Source organism: Glycine soja, chromosome 10, assembly GCF_004193775.1.
Source record: "Glycine soja cultivar W05 chromosome 10, ASM419377v2, whole genome shotgun sequence".
Lineage (NCBI taxonomy): Eukaryota > Viridiplantae > Streptophyta > Magnoliopsida > Fabales > Fabaceae > Glycine > Glycine soja.
In genome coordinates this window covers 43,973,531-43,991,791 of record NC_041011.1, presented here as the reverse complement: position 1 = coordinate 43,991,791, position 18,261 = coordinate 43,973,531, and the positions used below count along the sequence as shown (strand labels likewise).

The following is an 18,261-nucleotide window of genomic DNA, read 5'->3' as shown; positions in this document are numbered from 1 at the left end:
CAGAGCGGGAATTTATTTTTCTTGCTGCCATGAGTAACCCCTATTTCCAACGTTCAAACCCTGAGTTTTGCACCAGAACCTACAGCTATTCTGTATGGTGCGAATTATCCCCTTTGGTCCCAAGTTGTCGAGATGTTTGTTGCTGGTCGTGTCAAATTGGGTTATTTAACTGGAAAAACTCAAGAGTCCTCTCCGAATGATGCTTCATACGAGAGAGTTAATCCACACTAACATTTGTGGACCGATCCACTTCAATAGTACTGTGCAAAAAAATAAATAAATTCGCATTCGCTTTTGTGTAACGGAAACATCATACCGCAATACTCATGGATAATCTTAAAATTTTGAGAAATTATAAATAAATTCGCATTCTTCTTCCACTGCCCTCACTGCAAACCCATTATTCCCCACAAGACTCTCTCCAATTCCCGCTTCATCGTTCCGATCATTCACGTGTGGCACCCGTTTTCGCTATTTTTTTCAGAAACCTTGTTTTTAGGTGACACATTTGTGTTTTTCAGTCAAAGTTAATGTCCTTTTGGTTTTTTGTCTGTTTCTCTAGTTGGGGCGTACAGGATGGGCTTGTCTGTTTTGAAGATTTGCATTACCAATGAGTTGACTGAGGGCAAGGAGCCAAAGCGAGAGAATTCGAAGGAAATGGCCACGCTTGCTATGTCCACTTTGTTGTTTGAAAGGTATATTCTCTGTGATTGTTTGCTTACCTTCATCGGTGTGTGTCTTTATTCTCATGTTGGAGCTCATATTTTTATTTGGACGATTGTTTGAACTCATTGGAGATATATATTTCATTGGACGATTGTTCTCTCGGAGGAGAGTACGCTGAAGCGATTGAGAAGCTAGAGGGTGTTCAAGAGTTAACAAATTCTTACTTGGGTGTTAGAGGTAAGTTTTTTTTAAATAAATTATATATATATATATATATATATATATATATATATATATATATATGTGTGTGTGTGTGTGTGTGTGTGTGTGTGTGTTTGCCTTTTGTTGGTTGCTGCTTGCTGCTGTTATTTTTTATTTTTGTTGTTATTATCAAGTAGCTGAGAAAATGTCTGTATTATATTCTTTTTAACACACTCTTTATTATCGACTAAGAGTTGTTGAAAATCATAAAATTGTGTAGATCTCTCTTTTTATTCAATGAATCTTAGTTATGATTTTGTAGTTTTTAACAAATTTTAACCAATAATAAAGAGTGTGTAATGTGTTGCTAACACCTCTCCTATTATTATTATTATTATGCCAACAATTTTTAGTTCTATGTTGGATTTTTGTTGTAGTTGCTGCTCTTGAAACTCAGGCTGGGCTTCATCTATTGATGAGGCAGGTTGGTATTTGCATAACAATTGTAAAATGCTTGGTTTGGCTGCTTTTTGCAGCACTGTTCATGTTTTTTCAGTGTTATTTTTTTCATGTAGGATGATTTGGCAGCAGCGGTTGCTGATAAGTGCATGAAGACGGTGGAGAATCAAGAAAAACCACTAGAATATGAGTCACGATTTATAGATTATGAGGCACAATTTGTTTGTGCTAAAGCACTAAAAGGGCTAATTGGCAATGGCAATGCTGACTCAGGTTGTGCTTAAGGTCTATCTATTTGTTGCTGTTACACTTGATGAGTGCTAATTATGTGCTTGGTGCAGCTGAAGATTTCTTCGACAAGTCTCTCCGTGAGAAGTATTGTGATGGTATGTTCCTTTCATGAGGTACTGGAGCTGGCATTCTTCGACACCGAATTGATGTTTGGTTTTGTAGGTACTGCTGGTCTATCATATGCGGAATTCCTACATAAGATAGGGAACTATCAATGGCAAAGGAGGTTTACCAAAATGTCGTACAAGGTGCTATTGAAGTAAAAAATGCTGGCAGACCATACTTAGGAGCAGGTAACATGAGCGTGGACGAATTAATTGTAGGGTCCATATATGTTGCCCTAAGTGATATATATATCACTAATATAACTATTGTTGTTTCAGTGGCTACTTTAGTACAGAGCACCATTTGACACAGGCATTAAGTAGGGCAGAGGAAGCCTATGGAGGTGACTTGTCTATTCTTTTTGTCTTATACCTAAACTCAATTTACAATATTTATCACCGAGCTCGATGATGGCATATTGACTAATGTATTGTGGCTCTGTCCATTTGTTGAAGACTCTAAACATCCTAGGGTGGGGGTTGCCTTAACAAGCATTGCTCTTATGTATAGGCGTAAAGCAATTCATGAACATTCAAGTTCGCTGTTGGTTCAAGAGGTTGTAACTCTCCAATCGCTGATTTCTTAACTATGGAATTTGATCAACTTTAACTTTAGTTCACATTCTGAAGCATATGTGCTATGAACTGAAATATATTTTTGTTGCTATATGCAAACAATTCAAACAATTTTTATAGTAATTCAAACAATTCTTATAACATAAGAATCATTGCCAGGGTCTCTACCGAAAAGTGATAGATATTTTGAAGGTTCCAACGACGGAAACTGAGTCTGAGGGTAGTATTTGATTCCATAGTCCATGTTGTGTCTATAAAATATCTACCTGGTTATAATGAATGCATACTGAAACCAAACTTTCTTTTTGTAGATGCCGCACCATTGGTAGATAGAAGTGATACAGCAGCTCTTGCAACAGGTGTGAAAAATTCTTTAATCCACTATAGGATCGTAATCTATGATGTGACAACCCGAGTATCTCAAAAGATTGATATTTTAAAAGAATAAGTCTCACATTGCCTAGGAGAAAAAGTCTTTGAAGAGTATATAAGTTAACATTTGCATTGAGCTTGTTGTTGGAACACACTATTTCTCGCTCAATTGCAAGAGATGCAATTCACTCTCTCACGCATTCACTTGTGTATCACTCACTATTTCAAGCAAAAAATTGCACACCTACACACTAGGAATAGCACCAGAGACAGAAAAATGATAGAATGAAAAACACACATATTATTAAGATGTATGTATGTCCTTTTATACAAGCAAAACAGAGCAACAACCTTTCACACATAGGCTAGGCACTTATAACAGAATTTTAAAATTTTGTTACTCTCTTATATTCAATGTACAATCAAATCTACACCACACAAAACAAAATTAAACTCCCACACTTGTAAGATAGTTGGACTCCCAAATTGGTCATCTTCTCTGCTTCCTCTTTCCCAGCTCAGTTCACTGTCTCCTTGGATACCCGCCCTCTATTTCAATGCAATTGTCTCCATCCTATCTTGACTGAATATTTCTCAATAACTCAGTTAACATGTCTTCAATCCTTCGAAACTGTTCATTAGTCTCCTTGTACCCGTCTCCATTGCCTCAACCCTATCTTGACTGAATATTTCTCAATAACTCAGTTAACATGTCTTTAATCCTTTGAAATTGTTCATTAGTCTCCTTGTATCCTGTCTCCATTGCCTCAACCCATCCTTCTATTTTGTAAAACATCAACAAGAAAAAAAAAACTGAAAACTAAAATGATAGATTTCCCAAGAAGATTTATAGGTGCATACGCAGAAGTACTTAGTGTCTAAGAGGATTCAATCTTGGAGCACCAATGAACAATTCCTTGTTGGCAAAGTCTATGAATACATTAGAGGTGTCAAGCCTACTGTTAGTTGGTGTTCTGTTATATGAAACCCAGCAATCCCCCCTAAGATGTCTTTCATTTTGTGGCTTGCTAAAAGGAATCGGCTGCTTACTCTTGACAAAGTTGCTTTTTTGAACAAGGGTTCCCTTTGCCCTTTATGTTCAAATGAGCCTGAGTCAAATGCTCATTTGTTCTTTTCTGAAATCTCTCCAAGTTTGGACTCACATTCGTGATTTGGCTCCTTTTCGCAGGCGTTTCACTTCTTTACAGCGCGGAGGGAGGAAGAACAAGAAGAAGAGAAGAAGGCAAATGATAGGGACACAGCCCAACACATTAGGCCCAAGAGGATTAGTAAAGGATGTTTGGTTTGACTGTTTTCTCTATTTTCATTTTCACTGAACATATAAAATGTTGATGGAAATGTGTTTGGTTGAATTTTTTAAAACATTTTTAGTGAAAATGAAAACGGGAAACAATCACAAAATGAAAACAAAAATTTTTTTTCCAGTGTTTTTAGATGAAAATAGGAACCTTAGTTCGGGTAAAATGAAAATGTCATGACAAAGAATGTAATTTTAAGCAATTCTAAAAATAAATAAATGAAAAAGACAAAAAGTCAATATATCATACATTTTCAGTGTTTTTATTTTTCTGAAAACAGAACACAAGAAGTCAAACCAAACATGTTTTCAGAATTCTAATATTTTGAAAAATGAAAACAGTTTTAAGAGAAAATAGAAAATGAAAATGCAAACCAAACACATCCAAGAGGATGAAAATGCAAACCAAACACCCCCTAAGATAGAAAATGAAAATTGATGGCATTTTATCACTTATCTTTTTTATTTTAATCTTTTATTTTTGTTATCTTTTATTTTTCTTATCTTATCTTTTTTATCTTTATCATCTTTTAATTTAAATCTTTTTATTTTTTATCTTTAAATCTTTATCTTATCTAGTATATTTATTTATGTGTTATTTTAAAAGAAAAGTTGAAAGTAAAAAAAGAGAAAATCAAACCTACTATATTGGGTCAGGGTTACACAAGTAATTCATTGATCCACGGGTCAAACCCGCATAATCTGCAGGTTAAGCGGGACGGACCCAAAAATATGATATAACCATGAATCATTTAAAAAAATTGATCCGTAACCCGCGTGAACCACAAGCCCCGCGGGCCAGTTCGTGACTTGGACCCGTTTACCCACCCCTAGATATGATAAGGAATATTTGCATATTATCCACCTAACAAATACCTACACAAATATAGGACAGGTACCAAACGATTTTTTTTTTTCCAAAATAATGGATAGCTAGAGCTGCTATATTCCCGCTTCACTGTTGTGATTCCTATTTCTAACACATTTTAGAACACATTACCTTTTATAAATTAAAATTTATTAAAAACAATAATTTTTGTATGTCTTATGTTTTATTTAATGAATCACTCTCATAATTTTATTATTTCTAATAACTTTAAGAATGATAAAAAAAAATTGATGCAACTAGGAGAATATTGTAATTAAAGTAATTGACAATTGAGTCAACTAGGAGAATAATTAATGCATGTAATTCAATCTCATACTATATTCCGTCTTTTTATACAAAAATAATATTTTTTCAAAAATAAATAAAAAATATTTAAATTAATTAATTTTAATATAAAGTAATAATTTTTAAAAAAATTAAAATATCTATAAAATTGAATAATCTAAGTGCTGATTATTTTTAATGATACTAATCGTAATTTAAAAGATATAAAGAGTGTTGTTTTATAATATTAATAAAATTGAGATAACTTTTTCCACCAAGCAAAATGATTTATAATGTTACTAGACTTATGGATGCATCTATTTGTATGACAAATGAATAAGTATTTCATTCTGGACGGATCCACCTGTAAGATTGTGGGGGTAATTGTTCCACTAAATGAATTTTTATACTCAATATATTTAATAATTTTAATTTTTGTCCCCATAAAAAAATATTACCCCAATAAGATAACTTTTTAAATGAATTAATGTAAAAGGTTATAAGAAATAAATTAATATTACTAATTTTACCACTTTAACTTAATTTTTTATAATAGTAATAAAAAAAATTATACATGTTTAAAATATAAAAATATATAAAAGATAATTATAATGGGTACAAATTTAAGTATTTTTAATTTTTTTTATAATATTATGTATTTTGTAAAAATTTATAATATTGTTTCTATAAAAAAAATATTATAAATTATTTTTTTTCTCCCACTAAGGGAATTTTCTAAATCCATCCCTAATTTCATTGATAGACTTCACAATAAACTAAAACACATTTGTTAAAAGAAAAGAATTGGTGCTCAGAAATCATAAATGCAGGCATCATGGATCCTAAAATAAATTAGGTTTAGCGTAGTTAATTTAACCTCACAATTCACCCACACTTCCTCAAATATATAACTCCATTTTATAGTACGTTATATTATATGTAGTTAGAATAAGGATGACTATTAGAACCTCAAATTGGCCAAATTCAACTTGAATAAAAAAATCATTTATCGAGAACAATTTAATTATAATACTAAAAAGGTTCAAATAAATGATTAAGAATTCTAAATCCGCTCGCCCCCTTTTACTTTAATAAATTTATCTTGAAGTTTCAAACCAATATAATCCACATAAGAATAAAAGCTGTAACTGTCGATTTGAACTTTTTGTTATGGTGGGGTAGTCTTTTATGGTCACCTTATTTGCCGGAATGTGATCGTGTAAATCAATTGTTCCATCAAGCACTGAATCAAATTTGAAGGCATTATCAGATCATGTTCTTTTTACTTATTTATTTTCGCACATAATTAGAAAGCTTTAAACATTGAGAGCACCTTCATTAGCAATCAATAAAAAAATGGGGAACCAAATATTGAATCTGGCTCCCGATACAAGATAACCTATAACCAACCCAACCCAAAAAACAACGTTAAAGCCCAGGAATAGATTCAAGGTTGTACTTTTGGGAAGAAGATTCAGTATCCCTCTTCTCCTGTAATGCTGGTTTTGTTATGCCATCAAGAGCTTGCAGGTATGTGTAGGAAGCAGTCTGACTAGGTGGGCTTGGATTGCTGATTCTGCTGGCAAGGAAGCGACGGATCAGACCCCGAAGAAATGGAGCCATGGTTTCTGGCTCATGTTCCAAGTAATACATGATTCCTCCCATACAAAGAGAAAACAAGAAAACCTGTACCAGTTGAAAGCATAAAATGAAACAATTTCTATGTGTCATACAAGGGTATGCATACTACTCAATCTCCTCTACCATACAGAAAAATGAAAACATGTATCACAGATAAGGTTAGGTATGAAAAAGAAAAGGACAAAATAAATGAGTTACAAAGACAAGCATACTGCCACTAGAGACATGGTGGGAGATATTGTTCTTATCCCGTTTAATAAAACTCTCACATTCTCTAACTGCACGGATAGATATTGGAACTAAAGAAGCATCTAAAGAGGTATCAACCATAAAAACTGACTTTCATTTCATAAAAAAGTATGGTTGGCACTAGAGTTCTAGAAAATTATTTTCGGAGGATGCTAGAAAAACAGATCAGAAAAGGGTTTCCTTTAATTCAGTGCAAAGTAACTAGAGGGCATACCTCAGCATTCCTGATATTTGGAAGGAGGTGCCTGTTCACCAAGATATACCATAATGAATCTACTGCTCTGGGAAGAACATATAAAGCTAGCTCACCACGCCTAGCTTTTTTTTCCAATAGCACAGATAGGGCAGCTATTCCACCTGCTATCCAATATACAAGCTTGTGATCTCTTGGAAAAACTTTTCTATGTGAACATATGACTCCCTGTGTAATCAGAAAGGCACAAAGAACATTAATATTACATTTATCTATAAAAAAATCAGATTTATAATAATAGCAATGAGAAGAAGAACAACAGCAAAAATACACCTGAAAGATTCCAACAAAAGCAGACAAAAAGGTTGTTGAGCGAACAGCACCTTTAATGGCAAGCCAGAAAGTGCGGAAAGGAGCATCAGTGAACTGAACATAAATTTTCTCATTAGCAAAAAGAAATTTTCAAAATAACAAAGGCAATGACAAAAATTACAGAAATGTCAGCAATAAAAGCAGGAGTTGTGACAATGGTGGATCTAGCCAGAAGACAATATACTTACAGTTAGTTATCAGTTCATTATCTTATTCAAAGTACAAAAACAACTCAATCACAAAGTTTGCAAGGTTTTCAGCATATTTATTTCATTGTTAAAACCATGCAATGACATTTGAAATACCAAAAAAATCACAAGGGTTGATTAAAGAAAAAGATCAAGAATAAACTAATTCATACTTTGGGAACTGAGGCACCTGGACAAGTGCATTATAGTAGTAAGGAGATATGGAGCCTATGTGAAAGAAATCATTATTAGGAAACTAGGAATTAGTATTGAACTTTGAGAAGCTCTTCATTTAATTATTCTCATATACTAAATTGCATGAAAAAGAAAAATAACAATTTCAAACATGAATGTCTATTATGAGTATTACTTTAAATTAAAACTAGAATGGAAGTAACAAAGTAATGGGCATAGAGTAAACAGTGTAAAGTAATTTTACATTGTCATCCTATCACAAAGTATCATATATAGTAAGTTTGTTCAGTTTTACAATAATTACCTAGAAAGTTATACCTATCATGATTTCTAATTAATTGACAGTGTTAAAAGTAAAAACTTTTACACTGACAGTGCATAAAAGTTAAATCTAAATTTTTATATTTTCACAAAAAAAATGGAACCTAGCCACAAGCAATTTACTTAGCTGTATTAATCTTCCAGAGTACTTAGAAATGACACTTGCCGCAAACACTTACAAATTATGCACATGTTCTTTTTACATAACACTATTTTCTTGATCATTTATGCAAGTGTTTGATTTGCAGATATACAAGTAACATAAATAATTTGGAAAGAGAATACCTTCTGAAGGTGCAGAACAACAAAAGGCACAAAGGTCAAAGAGAAGTAAAGCGGGAATGTTTTCTTAAACGTTAATGATGTTGCATTTCCTTGATGAGCTAAGCATGAATTTGTTACTGGATGAATGAGGGAACACGGAATTATGGAGGGAAATTCTTCCAACTTTGCATAGTCGATCTTTCCTACACGAGATAAATAAGCATGTAGTGAAGCAACATCAACTGAATGACCTCTACAGCTATCCCTTACAGCCTTGTATACAGGCTCTGCAACTGGCCCAGTCTTTTGAATGAAGTCTTGATAGGATTTTGGCAAGCTCTCAGGACGCATTACAAAGGCATACATAACCTGAAATACATTTTTTGTTGTAAAATTATTAAAAGTAATTCCATGAAACATCACACAAGATGAGATGCTATAGACAAAAAAATAAAAATAAGATTTACATGAAAACCATAATGACGAATATTTTACAGGCATTGAGGAACCCATAAAGCATCTCACTAGAAATAATCAAGTTAAAGCCTAACTAGTAGTTATACAAGGCAATTTATACTTTACATTTTGGGCATGGGGGTGGTATATGCACATTAGGCATAATCAGAAAGCTAGTTAGTGACTCTTCTTTAAGCCTCCATGCAAGATCTGATGATAACAAATTCCACACCAGGAGGGTTGGGCATCTAGTGGTGCCTGCCTTACAGATTTTGTGTAAAACTTGTACTTCATTTACACCCATTGTATTTTTTTGTGTAAATACACAGGAAGCCTGAGAAAGCGGATAAGCCCCATTGTAATTCATTCCTTCCCTAAATCTCTATACTTCTCTTTTCATTCATTTGTACAACAACCAAGTCTCATCTCACTAGGTAGAATCAGTGAATTGGTTTTATTAAAATTAACACAGAATAAGCATCCCCACGTGGCTTGTCTAAGCTATTCAAAAGAAAATGCTAAATAGTAGAGATGTGTTCTAGCAAAATGACTTGTCAGAAAAGAAAGAAAAAAATGTTGTACTTTGTCAGTCACCTATTCTTCTTTTTTTTCTCTCACTATGATTTTGGTTATGAGGCATTTGTAACAACATAAAAAAGCTTCCACACCAAATAACATTGTTTTGCTTCTATTCATAAAAATGCTTCCCGCCTGTTTTATGGCTATTACCCTGATATCAATTATTAGGCACACATAAATATTACAAGGGTGATAGTTAAGAATAAAACCCTAGCATGAAAAGTCAGATTGAGGTTTTAATACCTGTGCACAAGCAAGGGCAAACAGCAATGAATCTCCATGTCTCCAATGACTCCCCCAAAGGTGAAACTTGTTCTTAGATTTTGCAGAATTATAAGCACACTGATATACAAGAATATGTATTAGCCTGGCAGATGCAGATCATTTTCAAGAGACTAAAAAAGCATTAAATACATCCATGTAAATCATATTGCTCAGAAATCATTTTGGGGATGCACTTTCAAATACCTGGGCTAGCCTAGCCAACAGGTATAAAGCCAGTGTGCGTCTCCTATTTGAATCATTTAATGCCATAATTGAGAAACCAGCTATTAAACCTGCTAAAATTCTGCGCCATCATCCCCTTAAACAAAGTCATAAATAAGCAACGCGTGCAAACACAAACAACAAAACAATATCCAAAACAAAAGCTTAAAAAAAATTAACTGAGAAGCTACAAAAATAAATCCAGAAAGCAGTTTGAGCTGCAACTTACGCATTAGCTGGTGTCTCTTTCTTTCTCAATTTTCGCAACAAGCATCTAAGAGCATGATAAGATCCAGTGAAACCACCAAAAAGTAAACCAATGCGGCATGCTTCTTCCCTTACTATCAGATCTTTTTCTGAAACAAGTTGCTGGAAACAAAACAAAAAAGCCATAACCTCATATGTTCTCCAATTTGTATTTGTATAAAAACAGATAAGCTAAACATACTCCCTCCAGTCTCAAATATAAGAAGAAAAAAAATAATTTTTTCTTGATCTGAAATGTAAGAAAATTTCAACTAATTTTAGCTCATTTAATGTTACTATTTCTAAAATACCATTCATTTAATTGAGGTTTTAGTTACAATGACTCCTTTTTATTCCTTATACAAATTCCAATGAAAGATGAGTTTAGAAAAAAATAATTTTTAATTGAGATTGGTGCAATAAAATGTGATCAACGTCAATCGGTTTTTTTTTTTAATATTTGAGACCGGAGGGAGTATACCAATAGCCAATACTTTTACAGTTTCATGCAACATAATATTAACTAACAACAACTGAAACCTACAAACATTCAACAATTCCACTCGATAATATTAACTACAAACTAATTGAACAAACTGATAACATCCTGCTTGATCAATTTCAACAGAATATATTAAAATAAAGAAAAATCGAAAGCGCGGTTGCTTTAAAATCCACTTTAAACTATTCCAAACTATTCCGAATTTGAGGAGCAAAAAGTATTTCAGCTAAACAAACACCAAATCTGTCACGTGGACAAAAATTTGAGTGAAGTACAAAAATCAATGTTGTTAAGAAACGGAAAAAGAACGGAGAATCGGAACCCTGATTTGACATGAACTGACCTTGAGATCAAGGAGAGAGGAGTAGGATTGGCCTCGAACAAGCTTGAAGGCGCGGAGGAGTATGCCAATGCCGACTCTGACGCCATAGGAGAGGAGGAAGGTCTGGCAGAGGTTGCCAATGGCGTGAGCCACGCAGGACTCGTCGGGGCCGTGATCGCAGGGCGGCGAGTCCACGCGGCAGTGCTGCTGGGCGTGAGCGGCGGCGCGGCGCTGCCGGCGCTGGAGCTCCTCAATGGCGTCGCGGAAGCGCTCCTCCGCTTCGCGAAGGCGGCCCTCGGCGTCGGAGTCGGAGTTGTCGACGAGCGGAGGAGAGGATGGTGGTGCCATGAGAATGAAATGGGAATGGAAATGGAGAATACTAATAGAGTCACATCACATTCACATCACAGACTCGTGGTTTCGTTTTCAATCCGATCACTCTAACAAGTTGCTCCTTTCAAGGGTTTGTTAAAGCTTCCCTTAATTGCTTTCTAGTTACTACTTTCCAATTCTATATCAAATACTCTATTAATTACTGATCATTAAATATTATTTTTTCTAATGACGAAATTAAATTAATCGGCATCTTCCTGAACTATTTACAAATTTTTGAATTAAAAAAACTTGAAAGTAAATTCCTAATTTTATAAAAAAAAATGGCCAATAATTAAAAAAATATACAATATAAGTTATTCTTACAGTTCTAAAATATAATTTTTATGTTAAAAATATTTATTTATTAAAATTGTAATTTTTTAGTTGTATAAAATAAACATTTATTATATCCCATTAACGGATTAATATACTAGTTTTTCTTAATTACATGTTAATGAAATTAAAATAGAATTTCGCCTAAGAAAACGTTAAACGCGTGTCCTGCGTTTTTCTATCTTTTTTTGGGGACTATGTGACGTCGAACTTTTTAATCTTTGTTCACGTACTGCTATGCGTGTGAGAAAAACAGAAAAAAGAAAAGTTCACGGTATGGGTATGTAAAATAGATAAGTTGGATAAGATTAAATGATTTTAAAAGTATTGTTACGTGACGTTTGTCAACGCAAAATAATGTGATCAAGCATGTATTTCAAAAGAAGGGTGTAATACTAATAGATATATGTCTTTTCAGTATTAAAAAAATTACATTGTCGTTGGATCATAAATTGTTGGCCACTTTCTCCTCAAATTTATTTACATGAAAAATGGCGTATAAATGTGAGCTCCCGTCTTCCACCCTCTTATTTTATATCCAGTGAAAGTGTTGCTGTTCAGGAGTGAAAAAAAGAAAAATATGTTTGCTTCCTATCGAGCAAATCTATTAAGTATAAATCTTTGAACTAAAATTTAGCTAACACAAGCAAGGAGCCCAAAAAACAATAGGTTATTAATTCACATGAACACAGGGCAAAGATCATGGATCAGATTTATCAACTCCAATGCTTCACAAATGTACAAATTAAGGTCGCTTCAACGACTTGCCAATTTTTTTATGCTTCGTAAAGTTCCAGAATGTTTTCTTCTTATTTTTCCTTAAATCTATTTTTTTCTGATACCTCCGGTTTCTATATATTTCTCGGTCATTCAACCACTTGGAATAATTTTTCCCCGTCTTACACTCAAGGAAATCTGCAAGTTCATCATAATCGGACAATTTTTTGGGGTCTTCTATTATGCAATTAAGGAACATTCCCCCGTTGCAGCTTTTCTCTGTTCCGACCTCTAAGTTATAGGAGGTGAAGGAAACCGATGGCTCAGCCCTCAAGAAAACATAAAAGAAAAATAGTATCAAAATTTAAAAATGAAAACCAATCAACTCCAGGACACATGGGTGAAAACCATGAATAATATAACATAACATTAATTGATGCAATCTAAATAACACAAGTAAAATCACTGTTAAGCTAAACTAAATGGAATCACCCAAACTGAGTGTAACACTAATATGCTAAACTAAATGGAATCCCTCAAGATTTATGTACCCCACGTTCCCAGATAAGCAAATAGAAGTATGATATAATTTATTAATCTAATAAAGGATAATCCTCTAGTTTCCAAAGAGGCCATAACTACAGGGTATTTCAAAACCTTGATTGAAACAAACAACTAACAGCAAAATGAGTGGGCCTCAAACTACATAGCCTGCACAGAATGGTGTTTTCTTGGGATTAACAATTAATGAACTTATGATGGCTACTCAAACCCTACCATTCCATTCACTTGAGCAAGCCTAAGTGGCAGGGGAAGGATATTAGTAAATAGAGAAATTAAGAATATGTAACTTGAAAAGACTGCATCAGGTAAAGGCCAAAAAGAAAGAGATACCATATGTACCTTAAATTACATTCTCGAATTCTACGAAACTCTGCTGCAACTGTATAGACAGATCGCTTATCTCTAGCCCCCTGCAACATTTATCGATAATTTAGCATGCAATATAAACTAAATTTAAGATTCTAAGTTCATTAGAACTGAAGGCACAATTCACCTTTCCACTCTTATCAGATGGAATTTCAGACGAGCAAGGTTGCAATGGCAGACCCCTAAATGACCCCAAACCAACTAAATCTCCCTCTTCAAAAACAAATAGACACATCAGTGCCATAAGCACGAGTATACACCCCTTAGCTAGCAAATCAAGTCCATTGCCAAAACTTATAGATAGCAAGCCTATAAAGTGCACAAGCATTGATTTGGAGACTTTGTAATTTGATTTCTGAGTTTTCATCACATTATTAAATAAAGTTTGAATTGGTAAACAGAACTTAAATTGTTGAAAAAGGTCAATGATGCTGATCAAGAAATCATATTTCTCACGCACAGAGGCACTACCCATTGTTTTTAAACAATCTGAATCACTACCATTGCTTAGATACTTAATTGCCTGTAGCAATGAAACACTCATCAACTTCAATATGGCTGCAAGAAGGCATATATCTTGGGCACTAGTATTTTCCTTTATATGGTATACTGCATCTCCAGTGGTGTCCTGAGAGAAAGCTTGACGGATAATACAATCTAAGATTGAGGTAGTCACGTCCCTGCATGAATCAATAAATATGTACTGTCTCTCTTTCATAAATGCAATGTACTCAGCCAAAAGGTCAGCTTTTGTTTTGGAAGACATTTTGAATTGATAGGAGTCCCATGAATTATCTGATTTTGATAAGACTTGATTTAATCTGTTCCTTGTGCCTTGCTGGATATAAGATTCAAAAGTTGGCTGACCTCTCTCAACCAGGTATGAATTATAGGAACATTTCAACTCAACACAAAAGCCATCTATTTGCAAACTAGACACATGTGTAGAGTACAAGACAACAGATTTTTGAAGTGCTGTTAGGAGGTAATTCATATCTGGAGCTAAAATCTCTGAAGATAAGCCAGAACCAATGGCTTTAGAAACTGTTGAAAATATGTGTGCCTGGAACATCTTTGGTGCAGAAAGCACAACAGGGTCAATCAGCAACATCATGGAGGGCGCAAGGCTAAGTTTAGGAAATCTAAAATCCTTGTTACAATGTAAAAATAATCCACTTGTGAAATCGTCAAATGCTTTCTCATTAGAAACTGACACGATGAAATGGGTAGTTATCACCTCCAGGACACTGACAATATCACCTTGTTTGAAATGGCACACAAATTTTTTTTCACAGGTGGAAGCCACTGAATCAGCAATCATAAGATGTCTTCTCAAAGATTGATGTCTTAAAAGTTCATCTGCAAATACCTGATATAACAAGTTCAATTTAGATGGATAGAACTCGAGTAAGAATTAGAATCATATACAAATTTCCATGTGGCAGATGTTTAAAATGCACAAAACTAAACATAATGGCATATATCAGAATATTATTATTAGATGACTACAGACATGTAAATATTTTTTTATATGATGTAACAATCATCAATAGGAAAAAACTTACATATAGTTCTATAGGTGTAGTATGTGTTGTTGTCCAATTAGAATTGGAGTTTCACCTCGATAATATGCATAATCTATTAAAGCAAACCTTTTTTCGCATTACCAAGGTGACACTCCAACTATAATTGGAGAACAGTACATACAACACCTATGGAACTGTGTGTAAGTTTTGTCCTAATTAATATTAGAGGGACAAGCCTTGGCACAACAGTAAGTTGTTGCCTGGTGACCTGGAAGTTAAGTTCAAATCCTGGAAACAACCACCCTGCCTGCAGGGGTAAAACTGTGTATATCTACCCTCCCCAGACCTCACCAAGTAGAAGCCTCATGCACTGAAAAACCCCTTTCGTAACAATCCCTATCACATAGACGTTTGGTTCCGTCCAAGTTGAAACTAAAAACTCAAACTCAAGTGAACTGATGAAACAAAACTATTTTTTCCCATTTCCTGATTTCTCTCCACTATACTTTATTTCCAGAAACTAGAAGACTTTACCATCAAATTAAAATCAGAATCTCATTGCCACATTACATCTGTCCAAAAAGGTTACACTAGGCAACAAAATAGAAACGAGGGAAAAAGCATAAGTGTAGTGGAGATTAGAATGCTGAGTTGGAAAAGACAAGAATAGGAACAATTTCATTGCATCTGAGAGAAGATGAAGGAAAGTTGTCTCAGGCCCCAAGCTGATTTTGGTCATGTCAGAGGCGGACTAGTAATGGTTTTAGTAAAACACAAATCAACTAGAAATTAATCAGATAAAAAAGGAGAAGGAAAATCTTAAGAGAAACCACAAAAAAGACTTCACTCTATGTAGCTTCAGGAAAAAAATGTTTATCACAGAGTCTAACAGCATTGTTTGATCCATGTAGTAGTCTATACTAAGACTCTGTATGGTTAAAATTCCCCATAAACATTTATTGGAGAATAAAATATGAAGGCAAAATGCTTTGAGCTTCTCCATAAACTAAAATCAACTTCTGCAATTAACTTTTGAAAAAGTTAAACGAAAAGAGCTTCAATAAAAGTCAGGTGCATAAGTTGATTTTTTAGCTTATGCAAGAACTCAATTCACTTTACCTTCTTGTTTTCTTCTCCTATAGATAAATTTATTCAAACAAGACCTAAATCTAGAACAAAAACAATAACAGAAATCTTAGACTTCTAGATTTAAAAACATAATAGACAAAACTTGTATGCAAATAAGAGCTCAAACCAAAAGCTATATCTAATTAGAAGCTAAATGTATAAGAACTCAAACCAAAAGCCACATCTAATTAGAAGCTACATGTATAATTAGGTACCAAATTATCATATACAATAACATCAAGCAATTAATTGGAACATATAGCTGAAAAACACAATATATAATAAATATCTCAACACCGAACCTACCTCAAGCAGCGCGCATATAAACGGACCGTAAGAATCAGGAAGCTCCAAGTCCACGTCCTCGGAGAGGAAGTTGCGGAAGCGCAAGCCGCGACGTTCGGCGACATCGAGGGAGAGGAAGGAGTTCAAGACGCGAAGAAGGGAACGGCACTTGAGGAGGAGAAACTTCTGATCGGAGTGCGGGAGCGTCAGGAGAAGAAGACAGCAGCGCAGAACGAGAGAAAGGTCTTCAACAATTGGCCACAGCCGTGAATACGGAGGCGGAAGAGACCAAGCGTGAGGGTCATGGTGGCGCAGAGGCAGAGCGGAGAAAAATCGGCGGAAGGTGGAGTTGAGTTGGTCGAAGAGGGTTTCGCAAACGCTGCGAAGGTCTTTGTCTTTGAGGATTATTGGATCTTGAGCGGTGGCGTTGGAGAGTGATTCGTACAATTTCTTTGCGTCTTCCATTAGGTTTCCATAGCCTCTGACCTCACTGAAGGCGGGAAACTCAAGAGACCACACAACACAAGCTCTCGAAACTGTACTGAGTCAATTTGACTGCTTTCGGGTGCAGGAGAGTATAAGGGTGAGTGAAAATGGATTTTGCAAAATTATTTGTTGAAATTAATTTTAAAATAATGTGATTTATATTTAAATAATTTTAACTTTTAAATTGCTATTAATAAAATTGGTTTAATTACCAATTTTATCACTTAACTTTTATTATTTTACAAATTTTATCACTAAAGTTTTATTTTTAAAAATTTTATCACTCAAGTTTTTAATTTTTGTTTATTTTACTACTGTAGACGAATTTTTTTTACAAAACTAAGTAATTTTGTAAAATTATATATTAGGTGGTTTCATAAATTATTTATTTAGATGATTATAACTTTTGACATTGGTTATAATTGTCATGTAGAAAATTGATTTTTTTATATAGGTTATAACTATAACTGATGTAAAATAATTTGAAAAAATAATTTTTTATATCTTTTTGTTATCAACATGATTGTAAAATAAAAAAAAAAACCAAAAATTTGGATTATAAAATTTGCAAAATGTTAAAATTTAGAAGGTAAAATTTGTGAAATAAAAAACTTTAAATAAAATCTACAAAATTATAAAAATTAAGTGGTAAAATTTGTAAAAATAAAATTTAAATGATAAAATTTACAAAATAATAAATTTTCAGTTGTTTGCAATTAAGCCAATAAATTTTTTATATGTTGATGCAATTGGCAATTAATTGTTCCTTGAGTGGTCAAGATTCCATCTTAAGTACATGCACATAGAAAAACTATGGTGGCTCCTGACAAAGGGATATTTCATTTTTATCCAAAAAATAGTAATAAAATTAAACATAATTATTAACTCAGTAAAAAGATTACTTAAAATTATTTCAACTCAAAATTAAGTTTAAATCATAACCAATTTTTTAACATGAAATCAAACACATGTAAATATTTATCTACAATCATGTTTATTTATCTTTGAATGTGGTGATTAATGATTCTTTTTTTTCTTAATTAACATCTAGCCTTCAATTTTTATTTTATTTTTCAGCCCTTACTTCAAGTTGTAATTTTAAAAGCTGGACTAAGCCAACCGATTTGATTGGGACTTGGTGGATCAACTAGTTTGATTGAACTATTGGATCAGACATGTCATTTGCCTATTGTGTCTCAATCTACTTGACTGGGTTGTTGGTTGGACCAATAGACCACATGTCAATTTGGCCTAGTTGATTGTAGGTCAAGTTGAATCGCATGAAAACATGTGTAGTGGGCCTCATTGCAAGCAATGGCAAAAAAAA

The 18,261-nt window shown here is 33.7% G+C and overlaps 3 protein-coding genes across 3 annotated transcripts; 1 reads left to right on the top strand and 2 right to left on the bottom strand.

The window, feature by feature from the left end:
* The first annotated feature begins 1,475 nt into the window (after positions 1 to 1,475).
* Positions 1,476 to 4,197, top strand: LOC114371791. The gene is made up of 8 exons (XM_028329127.1): positions 1,476 to 1,599; positions 1,668 to 1,712; positions 1,780 to 1,843; positions 2,001 to 2,065; positions 2,178 to 2,278; positions 2,457 to 2,517; positions 2,609 to 2,656; positions 3,859 to 4,197. Exons 1-8 carry the CDS (start codon positions 1,476 to 1,478, stop codon positions 3,918 to 3,920), a joined length of 570 nt encoding a protein of 189 aa, XP_028184928.1. The 3' UTR covers positions 3,921 to 4,197.
* A 2,171-nt stretch (positions 4,198 to 6,368) lies between these two features.
* On the bottom strand, positions 6,369 to 11,645 carry LOC114369273. The gene is made up of 8 exons (XM_028326465.1): positions 11,176 to 11,645; positions 10,314 to 10,453; positions 10,067 to 10,166; positions 9,842 to 9,940; positions 8,585 to 8,932; positions 7,557 to 7,649; positions 7,245 to 7,451; positions 6,369 to 6,826 (listed from the first exon to the last, which is right to left on the bottom strand). The coding sequence occupies exons 1-8, from the start codon at positions 11,500 to 11,502 to the stop codon at positions 6,569 to 6,571; spliced, it is 1,572 nt and encodes a 523-aa protein (XP_028182266.1). The 5' UTR covers positions 11,503 to 11,645; the 3' UTR covers positions 6,369 to 6,568.
* Positions 11,646 to 12,469: 824 nt separating this feature from the next.
* Positions 12,470 to 17,008, bottom strand: LOC114372484. Its single transcript, XM_028330058.1, has 4 exons — positions 16,470 to 17,008; positions 13,637 to 14,878; positions 13,483 to 13,553; positions 12,470 to 12,908 (listed from the first exon to the last, which is right to left on the bottom strand). Exons 1-4 carry the CDS (start codon positions 16,911 to 16,913, stop codon positions 12,608 to 12,610), a joined length of 2,058 nt encoding a protein of 685 aa, XP_028185859.1. The 5' UTR covers positions 16,914 to 17,008; the 3' UTR covers positions 12,470 to 12,607.
* Between the last annotated feature and the right edge of the window lie 1,253 nt (positions 17,009 to 18,261).

Bases quoted from the DNA above. Each gene is read 5' to 3' on its own strand.
- LOC114371791 (XM_028329127.1), top strand. From the start codon at position 1,476: ATGAAGACGGTGGAGAATCAAGAAAAACCACTAGAATATGAGTCACGA. The intron at 1,600-1,667 runs GTTGTGCTTAAG...TGCTTGGTGCAG, and splicing joins CAATGGCAATGCTGACTCAG to CTGAAGATTTCTTCGACAAG. The intron at 2,518-2,608 runs GTAGTATTTGAT...TTCTTTTTGTAG, and splicing joins GACGGAAACTGAGTCTGAGG to ATGCCGCACCATTGGTAGAT.
- LOC114369273 (XM_028326465.1), bottom strand. From the start codon at position 11,502: ATGGCACCACCATCCTCTCCTCCGCTCGTCGACAACTCCGACTCCGAC. The intron at 7,650-8,584 runs GTATTCTCTTTC...ATTTATGTTCAG, and splicing joins TTGTTCTGCACCTTCAGAAG to TTCACTGATGCTCCTTTCCG. The intron at 6,827-7,244 runs GTATGCCCTCTA...CAACTGGTACAG, and splicing joins CAAATATCAGGAATGCTGAG to GTTTTCTTGTTTTCTCTTTG.
- LOC114372484 (XM_028330058.1), bottom strand. From the start codon at position 16,913: ATGGAAGACGCAAAGAAATTGTACGAATCACTCTCCAACGCCACCGCT. The intron at 14,879-16,469 runs GTAGGTTCGGTG...TTGTTATATCAG, and splicing joins TTATATGCGCGCTGCTTGAG to GTATTTGCAGATGAACTTTT. The intron at 12,909-13,482 runs GTACATATGGTA...TGTTTTCTTGAG, and splicing joins ATTCGAGAATGTAATTTAAG to GGCTGAGCCATCGGTTTCCT.